At 39.9% G+C, this 18,630-nt stretch overlaps 1 protein-coding gene and 1 long non-coding RNA gene across 2 annotated transcripts in view; one reads left to right on the top strand and one right to left on the bottom strand.

Annotated features, from left to right (window-relative positions):
• Positions 1 to 17,326, bottom strand: part of trpc4b (transient receptor potential cation channel, subfamily C, member 4b) — a 38,292-nt gene extending 20,966 nt beyond the window's left edge. Inside the window, exons 1-3 of the mRNA XM_017708566.2 lie at positions 17,004 to 17,326; positions 15,029 to 15,419; positions 960 to 1,478 (exon numbers count right to left, since the gene is read on the bottom strand). Coding sequence (XP_017564055.1) covers positions 960 to 1,478; positions 15,029 to 15,406 — 897 coding nt within the window. The 5' untranslated portion in view covers positions 15,407 to 15,419; positions 17,004 to 17,326. The remainder of the gene's footprint in view (positions 1 to 959; positions 1,479 to 15,028; positions 15,420 to 17,003) is intronic.
• The window catches only part of LOC108433785, a 39,539-nt gene continuing 37,383 nt past the window's right edge, over positions 16,475 to 18,630 (top strand). The window contains exon 1 of the long non-coding RNA XR_005131709.1: positions 16,475 to 16,862. This is a non-coding gene — a long non-coding RNA (uncharacterized LOC108433785). The remainder of the gene's footprint in view (positions 16,863 to 18,630) is intronic.

Genomic DNA, 18,630 nt, shown 5'->3' on the forward strand with positions numbered 1-18,630 from the left:
ACACTGTATGCAGAGAAACAGATGGACTACAGTCTGTAACTGTACCTATAAGTGCGCCTATATAGTAAGTGGAGCTGATCAAATGGATAATGAGCATAGAAACAAAGACATAATGTTATGCCTGATCGGTGTATATTACATTAGAAATCTTAAAATATGACAAGAAGGCCTTGTATAGTTGCACAAAGAGTTGTATAACTGAAGAATGGCAAAAAATTCACACATAACTTTTTTGGACTGTGTTGCTGGCATCAAATTTAGAATGAGTATAAATTTACAAAAGTTAAGAAAGTTCATGAAGTAAAACATAAATATAATGTTAAAATAAAAATTATGTGTCAGCGCCATTTTTAATTTCATGAAGGTCAAACAGAATTTATTAATCCCTACTTTATTTTTGTTGGCACGCTATGCCTGCACGTTTGCATTTTGTACTTTGTGTTCCTTGTTGCACTGTGTTATTCCTGGAGGAATGTAATTTCACTCCACTGTGTACTTGTACATAGATGGAATGACAATAAAAGCCTCTTGACTTGACTTGACTTTGTATCTTTATTAGCCTTACGCATACTGTTCCAATGTTTTTAGAACTGGGCTTGTAGCTAATATTTAACATATTGTTTGGACAGTAATAACAACCAATACAGATATTTCACTGATTTGTCAGTAGTGACAAAATCCTGATAAAGCACAAATATGTATTTAGTTTATTCACAAATGTAATGAATAGACTGCTATGTGAGAAGAATCACTCCCTCTTTAGGATTTTAATAGTTTCATGCCAGAACCGGCCACTTGAGTTAATTTTTAAAAAAATATTATGGATTTCTGTTGTTTATTTGAGTTAAAACTACTGCAGTTTAATTTTTGACCACATAAATGTTTAGCTGTATTACCTGTTACCAGACGTCTTGGTCAATAAAAATGGTATCATTAACAAAATTTAATATCAGTCTTACCTCCTTCTGACGATATTTTATGGCCAGTTTGAGGCGGGCCAGCTCATTATTGGACTCATCCTGTAGGAGGCTGAGGTCATCGCGGAAGTTAAGGATGAGCTCCAGTTCTCTGGAGGAACGTGTTTGGTCCAGAAGGTCTTTGGCAAAACACTTGCACTGGCAGGACAGTTCCTCATACTCTGTCTTAAACTCATTCTCCACCTTACTGAGCTCCTGCAGCTCCCAGCTCAGCTGGAAGGCAGTCAGGAAGGGATCCTCACTGGACAGTGCAATGAGCGATGGGCTGGCCAGGGCCTTGTAAATGTTGAGGCGTGAGCGAGAGTGGCGCAGACTGTCCACATCTGAGCTGGACACACACTCCATGCAGTTACAGCGCACCTCGTGGGGCTGAGGGACTGACACACCTTTCTGCACCAGCATCTTAATGATCTCATAGTTGTTGGTGTGGGCAGCGAGGATGATCGGGGTGATGTCAGGGGTGAAGTCCGAGAACTGTTTGTCCAGCAGTATAGGTGGCACCTGGATACAAATGAAAAGGACAAAACGTCTGAAAAATAGTAGAAGACTTGAAGAGACACTGTGGCCAAAATGAAGAATTAAACCATCTCCTCATCTGTTATCAACATGCCAACTCGCATCCAACAGTGGTGCTGCAGTAGTGTCTAGAGTGAGTTTTCTTTTCAAAGACTTGGAAGATCATATTCTGGTGATGTATCTTGAAGGTGGGAAGAATTTTAGAAAAAATTGCAACTTGCTTAATGTGGATTTCTGGGCCTGTTCTGATTGTTTTGTTTTTCATTAGCTGACATCTAGTTAACATTACTGCTTTACTGCAGCCATACAACTGTGGTAACTATTGTCAATTACGACAGAGACAACACAAAAAAAAGCAATACAAAAAGCAGGACTAGAAGTAAAAATCTACTGTTAGCAATGTAGCTACCTAGCTATTTATATCTATATAGCTCAGTTTGCCTTCTTTTCTCAAGATGAGGACAAAGGGGGTCTTTGGGGTTCATTTTATGCTGAATAATCTTAAAATGACTATTTTCTTTACTATTTTGTTTGACAACTGAGGTAAGAGTTATTTGTATTAATTAGCTTATAGATTAGTGACAGCATTCAGCTCAGCCTCAGTGGTTTGACAGAAGTAATGATTTTGCAGTGTTCTCATATGTCCATTCATCACTGTATTCTCACTACAATACCCAGCATGCATTATGCGAATTCCCTATGGGTGTATGACGTATTCCCATAATGCATACTGGGTATTGTAGTAAGAGCACATTGATGAATCAACACATAACAAACGATGAAGCTGGGGAATATAACGTTGCACCATGGAATATTGGACAACACAACCCAAAACACTAAAATTTAGGACAGATTGCCAAATTCAATGCTTTGCCCCTAAAATGTCCACATTTCCTCAACAAGATACAAAATTCCCTATCAAATTACAAGAAAAAAGATATATTTATGCAAAGATCTCCCACGGCATATACACAAGAACCTCTCTCCCAAGATTTTGTTCAGTAACTTCCCGCTCATTTTATGATTTGAATTTGATGTTGGTTATGTGTACAGTTTTGCCGAAAGAAAAAAACAGTAGCACATCACAGATCGGTGATCGGTAATAAAAGAGTAACAACATGGTAAAACAATAGTAAACAGGTGTACTAACCTAAAAATGACATGCTAGTTTTCACATTGTTAATAAAGAAGAAGTAATTAGTAATGATTTAGTGATTGTTGTAGTACCTAGTTGGTAATAAAATGGTAAAGTGCTAACATTTTGTACTAAGTTAGTAATTGTACTGGTAAGATATGGGCAATAAAATGAAACAAATAAAGGTGACATTCTGTAAATACCCATAAATACAATCTTACATTTCCAGTTGAAACAAAATAATTTAATTAGTAAGTTTTATTCACCAGTTGTGTTTTCACCAGTGGTTGTGTTTATTTGCAGCATATATTCCTTTACATTTGGACTGTGTAATAGTTGCTTAATACTTAATAGTTGATTGTAAAGCTTCCTTAGTTTCCTTGTAGTGTCAGACAGTATATTCCCTGAAGTCATCATGGGCTACAGATAGGAAGGGAGGTTTTCTTCAGTACAGAAGATGCAGAAGATCTGTATACAGATACAGATGCAGAAACAGCCTTGATTTGGTAAAGCCAGCTATTATGAGTTTTATAAATGATTCTCCAAAAATACATTCAAAGAATTAGAAAGTGGTGAACATTTTGTTTGGTGCCAAGCTGCTGTTGAGATACTTTTTGGAATGAAAAAACAGTAATGTTTAAGAATGAATGATGGTGGGTTCCATGGATTAATCTGTGAATATTATCCTGTAAAATTTACTGTAATTTACAGGTAGCAGAGTTGCCAGTAAGATACTGCATATTCACAGTAATTGTTAATTACTGTACATTTGCAGTACCTTACTGGCAACTTTGCTACTCTTAAATTGTAAATTGTGTTGTCTTGTATGTTTCTGTAAAGCAGTGCAATCGCTCTAAATGGCCAATCTTTTACAGTATAACCCTCTGAAATAACAAAAATAAATACAGTAAATTTACAGCAATTTTTACAGTGCCAGCCTAATGTTAGATGTCAGGGCTGAAGAGATTGGACCTCTTGCTCAAACACAAAGTACTCGAGAGTGTGCAGCAAGCACTTAGTGGATGGTGACTCTAATGTTATGTTTAACTTTATAGTTTCTGTCACTGGCCTAAAGAAAAACAAAGCTTTATCTTTCATGCCTGGTGATGGTAGATGACATCTCATAGATTTAATAAAGTAATAATACAGGCAAAAAGAAATGTTTAGGAGCTAATAGTAACTAATGTGATCATGAGTTAACAGATTCTGTAGCTTTAGAAGAAGCTGCCTTTTCACAAAAACAACTGATTATGAAAAGGATTATGGGAGGGGATATAAAGTCTATACAGAATGTAAGTTCAATATATGCCTGCATTATATAACTGCACACTACTTCAATACCTTAACTATAGATGTTCAGTGACTGTTATATAATCTTGTGTTACATTATTTTGTGTATTTTACATTTTACATATTTGTATCTACATTCCTATTGGCCAATGGCTCAGAAAGAAACTCCCTGTACTTGTAATCTTCTACATGGTAAACTGTTCAGCTGTAATCCTGTGAATATAATTATAATATACTTATTATATCTCTAGCATTCTAAGGGTTACATTTTACTTTTCAGCCTTCAACCAGCTCTTCCCAGAACTTGCTGCCCAAAATCTGAAGTCCTCATAAAAATAGCCCAGTGACCTGACCTGGCTTCATCACTGTTATACAGGGTGCACACAGGTCAAACACAACAAGGTCAGTCGTAGTAATGCATGCTGTGTGAAGTCCGGAATGTCATACTTATTAAGAGCCTGAGGATTACAGTGTATGGTAAATATTTTCTCATTTATCCAAACACTTTAGGCAGAAAGACTGGTGGACATTAGTGCTGTCAGAGAGACACAGGTGGGCCTTATATATACACTCTTTTAAAGCAGAAGCAGAGCTGAAGGATGTTAGCAGTGTGGGTTATTTAGAGTATGATGTATCTGCATTTAGATGCTACAGATTCAGCTATTCCTCAACTCTGTTCTGAAAGATTGCATCACCTGTACATGCTACATATAACATCCTTAAAATTCTTGGCCATTCCAGCTCCGTTCTGAAAACCTCTCAGAAGAGGGAAAATTGAAGGTTGAGTTTTCCCAAACTAGCAGAAGAAGCCTGAGACAGAGCTGAGGTATTCCCACTTAGCTGTGTTTTGGTGAGGGCAAGAATTTTAAGGATGTTGTACACATGAACAAGTAACGCAATACTTCAATATTTTATGAGGTCATGTACACAGCCAAGAGAGGTACAGCACGTTTACCAGTTAAAATGAAACAGGACCAGCACTCACTTCATAAATCACTCTCTAATCCTGTAGGGGGGTTGGTTGGAGGAGGGGGTTCCCTTAAGGGTGCCCTGGCTCCCACTTTCTTCTGTACAGCAGAGCAATCTTACTGAGTTTTTGACAAAGCGTACTACAGTAGACTATTGTATTTTTGGTACAAAGATGCTAAGAGTGTATGTGTTTATATGTGTATATGTGTTGCATTACATATAATAAATTTTTTTTCTTCATTTGTTTGGTATACTGCCTGTGTTACGATGTGACTGAAACCCAGACGCTCGTGGATGAAAGGTTAAACGATTTATTCGTCTAGCTAGCAGCCAAGGAAACAAAAAAGGGGCAAAACACAAAGGAGTAGTCAAAGTACAGTCCAAAAGTCCAATAACAAATCCACACAACCAGCAAAAGTACCAAAAGGGAAAGGCAACAGACGTAGTCAAAAACACGATTCTAAACGGTCAAAATCACGGTGAGACAAGCAATCACAAGAAGAATGCTGTTCTGGGAGTTGGAGTTCACTCGACGAGCTGAATGCATGACAGCCTGTTTGTCATTATCTTTCTATGCTTGGCTTGTCTTGCTTTTCGCTTTGTTTGCCTCATGTACTATAAAAAAAACAAAAGAAAATAATTAAACGATTTTAGATGCTTAACCTATTGTAGGTTTTGCAGTGGCTTTTTATTCTGCAGTTCAAAACTGAACACTATATTGGCAAATTAGCGTTGCTTTCTAATACTCTAAACATGTGCAAGATGTTTCACATCTGAACTTCTGAAAGGGTAAAATCAACATCCTACTCACCAGCTTTTTGCTCTAAAGTTCTGTTCCACCTTAAATGGAGCAAGAATTACATTCTGGGACATGATTGGGTGCCTGATTGGGACTACTGCACTATTTAACCCTTGTGTGGTGTTGGGGTCTGTGGGACCCATTTTCAGTATTTACCAAAAGAAAAAATGATGTGATTTATTGTTACTTCAACCTGAAATTATTTGGCCTTTGATTATTTTCTGTAAAGAACATCTAAAATAACCCATTTTCATCCCACTTGTGATATTTCAAACATCGGGTATTTTTACATAATTATGGCTGTATTTGTTTAAAAAAAACAATAATCTGGTGGGTCCACCAGACTTTTAGCTTAGTCAAATTTCTCAAGTCATTTGTCCCATATGTGCATCTCATATATTTGTGCTTCTGACCATCACAACGAGAAGAAACGGAAGCTCATCAGTTGCTCCATGTAGGGTTAAAGCTAATCCTTCAGCCTGTCCAATGCCTTGAAAACAAAGTGAACATCCTCAGATATAACAAACTAGACAGTGGTAGGTGATCAAGACGCTGCTGTGTTTTAATTTTTATGTGAAATGTGACTGGAACATCCAGGATTCAGCCTTTCAGTTAAGTGGGATTAACAATATTGATTTACAATCACTTTTGCAATAAGCTATGAGTGAAAAATCTAATTACACCATCATCTCTGAGACATCTAAGGGTTAAACACTCAGTGTTGGTTCTGTCTCTGATTCTGACACATTGGTGGCATTTTTATATTAAAAAGTACTAGAAAAGCTCAAATGCAATGGCAGACTTCAACCAAGCTCAAACTGTGGCAGATACGCAACCACTATAATACATTTAGTGTCAACAATTGGACAAGGATTTATGTGTTTCATATACTGTAAGCCCAGAACATTAGCATATTCACACTGCAGCTGTGCTACACAGAAAAGTGTCGGCAAACAGATTCTTCTGAAAATTATAAGGAGGTGACCAGATCCTCTTTCTTGACTGCTTTCCTCAAAATTGCTGGAGAAAGTGAAAACATGTGTAATGTGTCTGAAGGTAAAAGCAACAGAGACACAGAGCTCTATAAATAGAACCCCAGAGACAAAGAGAGAGGGAGAAGGAAGGGACACACAGGAAGAGAAAGAGAGAGAAAAGGAAGGAACACAGAGAGAGAGAGGCAGGAGAGAGAGAGAAATTGAATGAGAGAGACAGAAGAAAGAAAAACAAGGTTGATGGAGAGAGGGATATTGACAAACAGACAGACAAAAATTATATATATATATATATATATATATATATATATATAAGAAACTGAAACTGGCTCTCGGGAACATGAAACGTGAAGTCTCTGGCAGGGAAAGAGCCCGAGCTAGTGTATGAGGCTGAGAGATACCAACTAGATATAGTTGAGCTCACCTCAACACATGGCGGGGACTCTGGAACAGACTCTCTCGAAAGGGGTTGGACCTTATTCCATTCTGGAGTTGTCCAGGGTGAGAGGCGTTGGGCAGGAGTGGGCTTACTCATAGCTCCCCAGCTCAGCGCCTGTATGTTGGGGTTTTCTCCGGTGGATGAGAGGATTGTTTCCCTGCACCTTCGGGTCAGGGAACGGGCTCTGACTGTTGTCTGTGTTTATGCACCGAACATCAGTTCGGAGTACCCAGCCTTCTTGGAGACCCTGGAGTGGGTACTGGAAAGTGCCCCCTGCGGGGACTCCATTATCTTGCTGGGTGACTTCAACACTCATGTGGGCAATGACAGTGAGACTTGGAAGGGCATGATTGGAAGGAACGGCCTCTCTGATCTGAACCCAAGTGGTGTTTTGTTACTGGAGTTCCGTGCTCGCCACAGTCTATCCATAACAAACACCATGTTCAAACACAAAGGTGTGCATAAGTGCACATGGCATCAGGACACCTTAGGCCACAGTTCACTGATCGACTTCATAGTTGTGTCATCGGATTTGCGACCATGTGTTTTGGACACCCGGGTGAAGAGAGGAGCGGAGCTGTCAACCGATCACCACCTAGTGGTGAGTTGGATCAGATGGCGGGTGAAAATACCAGACAGACCTGGCAGACCCAAACACGTTGTGAGGGTTTGTTGGGAACATCTGGCAGAGGAACTCTCCCACATCCAACAAAGCTTCGACCGCATACCAAGAGAGGCCGGTGACATCGAGTCCGAGTGGGCCCTGTTCCGTGCCTCCATTGTCAATGCAGCGGATCGGAGCTGTGACCGCAAGGTTGTAGGTGCCTGTTGTGGCGACAATCCCCGAACCCGTTGGCAGACACCTCGGGTAAAGGAAGCTGTCAAGCTGAAGAAAGAGTCCTATTGGGCCTGGTTGGCTTGTGGGACTCTGAAGGTAAAAGATGAGTACCGAAGGGCCAAGTGGGTTGCAGCTTCGGTGGTTGCTGAGGCAAAAACTCAGGTGTGGGAGGAGTTTGGTGAGGCCATGGAGAAAGACTATCGGCAGGCACCGAGAAGGTTCTGGCAAACCATGAGGCGTCTCAGGAGAGGAAAACGATTCCCGATCAACACTGTATACAGAGGGGCTGGGCGGCTGCTGACTTCGACTGGGGACTTCATTGGATGGTGGAAGGAATACTTCAAGGATCTTCTCAATCCCACCAATAATCTTTCCCTAGAGGAGGCAGAGCTTGGAGATCTGAGCGAGGGTCCGTCCATCACTCGGAGTGAGGTAGCCAAGTTGGTTGGAAAACTGGTGGATGAGATCCGCCTGGAATTCCTAAGGTCTCTGGATGTTGTAGGGCTATCTTGACTGACATGTCTCTGCAACATTGCATGGACATCTGGGGCGGTCCCCCTGGAATGGCAGACTGGGGTGTTGGTCCCTCTTTTTAAGAAAGGGGATCAGAGGGTGTGTTCCAACTATCTGGGGATCACACTTCTCAGCCTACCCGGTAAGGTCTATGCAGGGGTACTGGAGAGAGTCCGACCGATAGTTGAATCTCAGCTACAAGAAGAACAATGCAGGTTTTGCTCTGGTCGTGGAACACCGGACCAGCTTTTTATCCTCACCAGGGTCCTGGAGGGTGTGTGGGAGTTCGCCCAATCCACATGTGTTTTGTGGATTTGGAGAAGGCATTCGACCGCATCCCTTGGATGTGGACTTGGATAAGTGGATGACGATGGATGGCTGGATGGATGGATGGATGGATGGATAGATGGATGGATGGATGGATGGAGAAAAAGAGAAAGAAGAGAATGAGAGACAATGAAAAGAGAAAAAAAGAAAATGACAGATTGATGAAAAGAGGGATGTTGAGATTAGAAAGATAAAGACAGAACAAAGTATATACAATGCAGAGGGGAATAGAAAAATAAAAAGAGTATAGAGACAACAAAAAGACAAGGAAGAAAGAGAGAAAAAGAAGGGACAGATGGAAAGAGGGAGGGAGAAAAGCAAGTGACAACAGGAGAGAGAGTGGAAGGGATGAGATATTAAGAGGATGAGAGACATGAGAAAGATGAGAGAGAGATGAGAAAGAAAGAGAGGAAAGGAAGGAACAGATGGAGAGAGAAAGGGAGAGGGAGAAAAGGAAGGGACTAAGATGATGAACACTGAGTGAGAAGAACAGAAAGAAAAAAAGGAAAACAAGCTTGACTGAACGAGAGATAGAGAAAGAAATATATACATACAGAGAGAAAGAGAAAGAAGCGATTAAGAGAATGAGATACAACAAAAGAGAGAGAGACAGAGGACAGAAATGTGGAGAGAGATGTGCAGAGTGTGTGTAATGCAGAGCCCCTCTGAGAGCTGCAGTGTGAGTGAGAGAGTGAGAGAGTGGTGGTGATTAGATGACGAGGTGATTAGCACATCTCTTGCACTGTCCATTCTTTTGGGCTGAACTAGTGGAACATACAGACAGAGCAGCGTGACCCAGCAGGCGCGAGCACGAGATAATGATGAGTCTAGTTAGAATGGCAGGCCCAAACTAGCAGGTCAATATGTCAGCCCACTGAAAACAATGAAGAGAACCAGAAAAACTGCACTGTTATGGGAAAGTCTTAGCTGTGAATGTAAGTGCCGGTTTTAGAAGCTCAGAAAATAAAATACATATTATACATTTATGTTTAGAAGGGCCAGTATCTTGAATAACATGATTTTTCCATCCAGTCAGTCCATTTATCGCTGTTGTCGGTAGAAAAACTTGTATCTCCAAAATGGTAAGTTTACAGGCGAAAGAAAAAACTACTTTACTTTCAATGTAAGTCAATGGAACCAGACTTTTCAGTCATTTTGGGCCATTTATTTTGGTCCATTCTTCATGAAATTGACACACAATGTAAAGAACAACAGGCATTTTCAAATCTTGTCAAAAAAAAAATACAGATACAACGTTTTCTTCGGACAGCAGCGATATGGGAATTAAACTCCAGCCTGTTTTGTATTTGTTGTTTCTGTGATGTCACAAAAGCCAACGTGTTTATATCTATCCACCTATTTACTGAGAAGTTATAAGCAGTGTTTCAGTCTACTTTTTGAATGAGGCACAATACAGCCAATCAGAACAGAGGTGATTTACATGTATCAGTTTTAAAGACACAAAGAAAGGTTGAAAAGTAGTCATGTAAAATGAATTAATGGGTCTTTTGGGTATATAAACCTACAAAAATGTTGTAAGTGGATCTCTGGGATTATACGCAACCATCTCTGAGGTCACTGAGGTCTCCAAAGTGCATTATCTGAGACATGTTGTTACCTCCCTTTGGTTGTTGAGATATGACACTTTATTTAAAGACCACTGAACCATACCACCACTACAAAGTGAGGAATCCCATCAGACATGTGATTGATGGCCCAGAAAGTATCCGTATGCCCATCAGTATCTACCCCACTGCAGAGAAATCAAAGCCTGTAACCTGCTCCCATGTTCCGCCTGGTCCGCTTGTGATCTATAGACATGTTAATTTGGTGATTTGCATATCAAACAAGCAGCGTGAATAAGGATGGGTTGGGGAGAGAAAGAGAGAGAAAACTGGGGTTGACCGTGCTGCGCACTGCTGTGGTCGATCATCAGATCGGCTCTGCTCATAGCCATTCCAGTGAAAGCCAAATGAATGCAGCTGAGTAACTGTGAAAGGCAATGAGGGGAGCGTGAATTAATCCAGATGAGGATGGTTAAATAGGGATGCAGCTATAGGGGAATTGAGGGCCGACGCAGATATTTGATATTTCTCATATGTATCTGCTGATACTGATGCATACAGGTTTATAAGGTGTAGAAATCAACATTATGGAGAAATATAACACTTATTTCTGTAAACTCTTAAAAAAGATGATCTTCATGGGTTTTCAGTAGAGGAAATGGTTCTATATAGAACCATGAACACTTTGCATCACTAAAGGGTTCTTCAGATTGATGGAGAATGTGCTGTAGATGGTACTATATAGAACCTTTTTGAGATGGGGTTCTTCTGTTGTTACAAGCTTAAAATCATAAAAATAGAACACCACTTTGTGGTGCTATATATAAACTTTTTTTAAAGCAGTGACACTTTATTTTAAGTGCTCCTTTTTAAATGAAACACTTAACAGACTTGGGTTTTGCATAATGGAAGTAACATATTAACAATGCTACTTAATGTATCAACAGAACATCTACAAGATATTTACTACAATATATTCAGATGCTGCACTGTTGCTTCTTCACTGATAATGTTGTTATTGTGTTACTGATACTCTGTTTCATATGTTTTATAATCATCATACACAGACCACTCCAAATAAAGTGTGACCCAAAAAGGCCACACCACATTCTTCATCTATTTGAAGAACCCTTTAATCAAGCAAGGGGTTCTTTGAGTGTTAATGATTCTTTCCTGAACCATCTTTTTCAGAGTGTAGAGTTAGACAGGCAGACAACAAATACAGACATTCTAACACAGTAGCCCAGCATCGTTTAAACACTCTGCTCTTTTCTATCCTCTCACATACAAACATTAGTTTAAAATATCAGTCAAACATCTGTAAGATGCCAATATTTTTTCTTTAACCCCTTTCAAACTCTTAATAAACACTTCTATATCTGAGTAATAAGTCAGTCTGTTTGCATTGTAGTCCAGGTAATTACTGATTAATTCGCTTAAGGCAGCGTTCATTCAGCGCTTTTTTAAACGTGAAGTGCGCTGTGTCTTTTGCTTAAAAGAAGCAGGACATGATTCTTAATGGGACATGTGATTCTTACGGTCAACATATTTGATTGACATGTTAACAGACAGGAGAAAGTGACTTGAGAGAAATATAGCACCAAAAGGGGGTTCTGATATTGTTACAGTGTCAAGCCTTTAATAGTAGGTGAAACATTTTTGGTGCTATCTAGAACCATTTTCAAAAAGGTTCGATATAGAACCATATACAACATATTCACGTCCAATCTGAAGAGCCATTTCACCATGCAAAGAACCATTTAATCATGAAATGGTTCCATATAGAATTCATGGTTATAAATAAAACCATTGCCTTTACCAAATAACCTGAAAAACCATCTTTTTAAAGTTTGTATATGCTTAGCAAATTGGTTCTTTGACTTTTATCAATAGTGGAGCCATTTTTAAAAGAGTTTTTAAAGAACCATGCACAACTGGATTTCCATCATTTATGCGTTCAAATGATTCTTTGAGTGTTTGTGGTTCTATTTACAACTGGTTTTCCATCACTGACCATGCAAAGAACCATTTATGCGCCTAAAAGTTTTCATTGTTCTATATAACAGCTGCTTTTGTTAAAGAACCCTTCAATAATATTTTTTTGAATAACAAAATGAAAGAAACTCTCAACTTTAGAGGATTAAAAGCTGAATTTGAGAGAACTTTGTCATTTTTATCATGAAATCCAAGGCCAAGAAGCCAACAGTGATTCAGTGAGGAATTGGCCCACTTGCTAGTTCAGATATGTAGCTGATAAGAGATGGTTGGAGGAGGGGAAGTCAAGGTCCAGTGGGACTCGTGATAGCTAAATCAAATCTCAGAGCATTTTCTCGAATATGATCACAGCAGGGAAGACTCTCAATGCGAGTGGAGCTGTGATTATGTGGTAAAAAAAAAAAAAAAAGATCAGAAAACAGAGTGCTATTAAAAATGAATAAGGCTTCTGCATCTGCATACTAATGAGCTTTTGTTACTTAGCAGAAAGAATATTATGATATCACAAAGGCTATTAACAATAAATATAATGAGCATAACTGAATGAGCATAGCTTATGTGTACAGTTTATTACAGGGCATAGAAATACAGAATATAGAAATAGCTGAGCACTCTTGAGATGCAATGGTCAATAGATTTAAACCTGAAATAGACAAGTGAGCTTGACTGTTTAAGCCATTCTTTCAGTAAAGATATGGCTCTGTTATGTATTGCATGTGATGTTTGTTAAATGTGAATTAGGGTTAGACCAGAGGAGAATTTCACAGAGCAGGGTTTCCCAGTTAACTAGATAATTTAATCTAAAGTCAAGCTTGTTCAATGCGAGAGTTAATGGACTTATTACTGGACAATCATCAACTTGGCCTTAAATTATCCAGGTTACCCTCAGCTCATGTTTAGGAGATAGTCAAACATCCTGCTTCCAAAATATTTCACAAATTGTCTCCTTAAGTGTGTTTACAAAGCTCTAACCTGATGATTGGTTCAGTAAAGTTCTAGTAAAAATGTTGACTCTGGCTTAAAGAGAGGGCATCCCTCTTGGGCTGTCCTCACTTTTGGTTTCAGCTTTTCTAGCATATTGAGAAATCCTGGAGGATTTGAACCTTTTCTTTTCTCTCACACGTGTCCTCAGAAAGCTCCAAGCTGCTTGTTTACAAAGTGTTGTGTGTGTTTCTGTTAAATAAGACTGTTTGCGTCATGATGACGTAGATCAAGTTCAGGTGTATATTTCACAAAGAGTTTGTGAATTTATCAGATATCTTAGGCCAGATTTCAGGACAGTGTTGAGAGAAATCAAAATATCAAGACAACATGGAAGGGGAATGCCACCAATTTTTCAAAATTCCTGCATAATTCAGTCACTGAGATGTAAACAAGCTCGTTCAGAGTGATTCATTGTAGAGAGTCATACAGACTCAGATACAGCCACTTTATTTACTATCTAAAACCACCAGTGAAGCTTCATGCCTTTACTGAAATTTCTTATGCAATGTTGATAATGGTAAAATGTTGTTAAGTACAAAAAAACTCACATGCCTCACATGTACCTCTCCACCATGAATGGATTTTTTTTAAAAGTTTATGACACGTGAATAACACACTGTGCTTTGATTCACCACAAAGGCATGCACATCACCCTGTACCAATAAGGGTTCATGGGCTAGACTCCTAACATTAGCTTACATCTGTATCATGATTAGACTCAAGAGTCACACACTGCCAAATGTTTTAATGTAATGCTGGCTACATTTCTCATTTAAAAAATGGTAAATGAAAAAAAAATACAAATAAAAATGTTCTTGAAAAGTTACTGTATATTACTGTATATGGTACTGTCATTCCTTAACCCCTTAACATGCCGAACTTATGACACACTAAGCTTATTATTCAATAACTCTGGGGCTTCAGTGTAAACTAATGGATCTTTTCTTAGATAGGTAACACTTAGAAGTGTGTAAGAAAACTTTGGGCCTGTCGGCAGGCCCATGCCTTGGTAATGGGTTAAAAAAAGTTATATCAATTATAAAGGTAAATGAGGAAATTTCTCCTCCACATAAAGTTTCTGTACAGATTAAAGGGCCTATAGCCTACCTTTCTATTTTATATTTTCCCTTAAGACGCCTTTGTGGTTTTATGACCACAAACCATTCATAATTCTTTTTTACATGACCATTTTGGTAGAATGGTCCACATATGTGAATGATCAAGTTTGTTCCTATAACTATTTAGGAACCTTATTTATCAAGACTACCTGGCTTGATCAGGTTTATTCGTGCAGGGAAAGGACTGAATGACATGAATAGCAGGATCAGGTTTATCAGAGCAGAACATGCAGGACAAAGTTCTTCAAGAGCCAGAACTGAGAACCACTGACACATGTAAAGTTCAGGTCTCGTTTAAAGTTTTTCCCATAACTATTTAGGAACCTTTTATTATTGTTGTTATTAGTAAGATTGTACTGGCCCTAACACCTGCTGTTCAACTCTGGAAGGACTTTCGAAGAACATGCATATCTCAATTAGGCTTATTAGAGCAGAACATGTAAGACAAGGTTCTTCAAGTTGTTGAAGAACCAGGCCTGAGAACCACTGACACATCCGAAGATCAGGTCTCATTTTGGCAGCTATTCCTGCCCAAATCCTGTTGTTTTCAAAGGAGTTTGCAAACTCTCACCTGCTTCTCCCCGCTGGGCTTCTTGTGGTTGAGCAGCAGCTCCACGGCCCCCACCACCTCCTTGCGGATGGCGTGCAGCAGCGCGTCGCCCACGTGCACGTTGTAGCTGAGCAGCAGCTCGATCAGCTCCAGGTTCTCGTTCTCGATGGCGATGAGCAGCGCCGTGCGCCCCAGCGGGTCCACGCAGTTGATGTTGATCTTGAAGTAGATCTCGGCCTCCTCCAGTGCGCGCTTCACGCTGCCGTAGTCCCCGCGCTCCACGGCGCTCAGGTACGACTTCTCCTGCGTGGACAGCTCGGCCTCGGCGCGCACCACGCGCAAAGGGATGCGGTCCCGGTAACACGAAGGGTCCTTCCGGCGGTAGTAGAGCTGAGACATGATGGTCGGACAGCTGTGGAAGTGGAGAGGAGAGGAGGAGTGGATCGAGGATAATCAGCGCGGGCACTGCGGCTCGCAACATGACAAACAGAGACAGGGAGGGGAGGCAGGCGGGGGGCGACATCCACCCATTCTGATGACTCTCTAATGCAATTACAGCGGCGGTGCGCACATTATCTGTAGTTAGATAGTTGCAGCTGGAACCTGTGGTCATTTCTTTGTAAGTTCGCCATTAAAGGGCCCGTTTACGTACCAAAAACGTCATAAATTCTAACCCTGCATCTCATTTATCTGCCTCAGACTCACATATTGCATAGATGGAAAGTGTACATAAGTTATGAGTTGTAAATATCTAAAAATGAAATTGTATATTACCATTACTATGTTGGAATGGTGCAACACTGGTGTATTCTAATGTGTACATGTATATATATTTAGTGTGTGTGTGTGTGTGTGTGTGTGTGTGTGTGTATGTTTGTGTGACCTAAAAAGAACATAAATAAGCACATTTGTCAACCAAAGGAAACATACTCTGCATAGAAGTTAACATTATTACCTACATTCATATTACCTTCTTTTAAAAAGTAATAATAATAATACCTGTAAATGTGATGTGACAATAAGCGTTATTTGATTTAAATACTTTCCAACTTCTTTTTTTATCCTTTACAATGAACCTGAGTTTAAAAATTAGACTATATTTAAATGAGCTCGGTTCTGATGGGCTAACCTGCATTGTGACTCATTCAAAAACACCCCAGGCTGCAACACTCCCTATAACTTCAGTGCGAATAGGCGGGGCTAAAGTGCTGCAGGCTGAGTGTGGGAATGAATTTTTTTGTGAGATCACAAACACAAAAGCAGTTCATTCAAGATGGACAGCTGAGTTGCTTAGTTCCTCTATATAGAGACTAGAACAGTCTAGATACAGACTAGAACAGTCTAATACAGATTAGAACAGTCTAATACAGACTAGAACAGTCAGTGTGATGTTTTGGAACTTTACAGGCTACTCTTGGCTCTAGATGGAAATCCAGTTTTCCATGATAGGAGACCTTTAAGGAAAAGTTTTCAGCAGGTTAAGGTGAATCAGTGTATGAGGCCAATAGAAACCATTTGTTGCCATTTTAGTTCCGGCCACAGAATAAAACGGCTTGATCAGCTGCTGAAAACTTCGCTAAGGTTGCGTAACTCTGGCCTGGATCAGTCACTGCAGAACCGCTGCTTTCAACCAGAATATGAAAATAAAACACATCCTTATGTATTGAAGGCATTTAAGTCACTGACGCCTCGCCTGGAGAGTCACTGCCAGCATCTGGACGCGCACACGAGGAGGCTGCCAAAAAAAAGCGTTACGCGCTTTTACGCATGAGAGTAAGAGAGTAAGAGAGAAAGATCGCCGTGAAAACAAAAGCTGAAGGAAACGGCTGAAAGGAGCCCAGCCTCACTTTTCCAGGTAATTTCATTCATCATCGCTTCAAACACACAGCAGATGAAGTTCAGGGCGCGAGTTTAGCATCTCGAATCAGTGCTGCTGTAAAGCTCTTTTGAAATGGTCCGCGCGCAAAAAAGCGACCCTAAATGCTGCCTAACTTACCTGAATTTGAACCGCTGAGTTTATTTTCCGTCACTTACGCCGCTGAAGTGCGCAGCTGCGCCATAATTGTTCTGGAAAGGCGTTTTGTGTGCCGTTGCGCTTTCTGAGAGCTTCCCAGCGCCGAGCGTTACTCCCGCACATCACACAGTTCCTCACTCTGCGGCTCTCTGATGATGTAAATCATCCCCCGAGTCAGAGCAACGACACCCCAGCCTTCTGCTAACCTGAAGCGGTAAAGTAGGAATCCAGAAAAGAGAGGAATAAACCGTGTGCTAACTGCGCCTGAAGTCAGCTCAGTTTAAGAATAGAGTCTGTTCTGCGTCTCACGCGCTTCCAGCTGAAAGGAGCCGTGCACTATGACAATTACAGAGAAATGCCTGCTGTCTGAACGGCTGTCAGGAAGATTCCCTGCTGAAAAAAACATAGAAGCACAGAAGTGTTTCTGGTGGTTTTGTAATATGTTTTTGCTATTTTGATGGGTTGAATTCACAATGTAAAGGACCCTAATGGTTTAACACGTCGCCAGTGGCTGATTCTAAATGTTTTTCTAGTAGGATATAAAGTCCTTCTACAGGAAATCTCTGTTGGACACCGTTAAGCCAATCCCTTTTAGAAAGCAAAAGCAGGAGGTTGTAACCTCAATGGATTCTAATGGTGTTTTTTCATGCAGGGTTGCACCACAAGTTTTCATATTGTTTTTGTTGTTGTTGTCATGGCTGTTAATTTTGTTGTTGTTGTCATGGCTGTTAATTATATTGTTGCCATGGCTGTTGATTGTTATTGTTGTTGTCATGGTTGTTGATTATGTTGTTGTTGTCATGGCTGTTGATTATGTTGTTGTTGTTGTTGTTGTCATCATGGCTGTTGATTACATTGTTTTTGTTGTCATGGCTGTCGATTATGTTGTTGTCATCATCATGGCTGTTGATTACATTGTTTTTGTTGTCATGGCTGTTGGTTATGTTATTGTCATCATGGCTGTTGATAATGTTGTTGTTATTGTCATGGCTGTTGATTATATTGTTTTTGTCATGGCTGTTGGTTATGTTGTTGTTGTCATGACTGTTGATTATATTGTTGTTGTTGTTGTCATCATGGCTGTTGATTGTTATTTTTGTTGTCATGGTTGTTGATTATGTTGTTGTTGTCATGGCTGTTGATTATATTGTTGTTGTCGTCATCATCATGGCTGTTGATTACATTGTTTTTGTTGTCATGGCTGTTGATTATGTTGTCATGGCTGTTGGTTATGTTATTGTTGTCATCATGGCTGTTGATTATGTTGTTGTTGTTGTTGTCATGGCTGTTGATTATATTGTTGTTGTCATGGCTGTTGGTTATGTTGTTGTTGTCATGGCTGTTGATTATGTTGTTTTCATCTTCATGGCTGTTGATTACATTGTTGTTGTCATGGATGTTGGTTATTGTTGTTGTCATGGCTTTTGATTATATTGTCATGGCTGTTGATTATGTTGTCATCATGGCTGTTGATTATGTTTTTGTTGCTGTTGTTGTCATCATGGCTGTTGATTATGTAGTTGTTGTCACCATGGCTGTAGATAACATTGTTATTGTTGTTGTCGTGGCTGTTGGTTATTGTTGTTGTCATGGCTGTTGATTATATTGT

Source organism: Pygocentrus nattereri, chromosome 17 (assembly GCF_015220715.1).
Source record: "Pygocentrus nattereri isolate fPygNat1 chromosome 17, fPygNat1.pri, whole genome shotgun sequence".
NCBI lineage: Eukaryota > Metazoa > Chordata > Actinopteri > Characiformes > Serrasalmidae > Pygocentrus > Pygocentrus nattereri.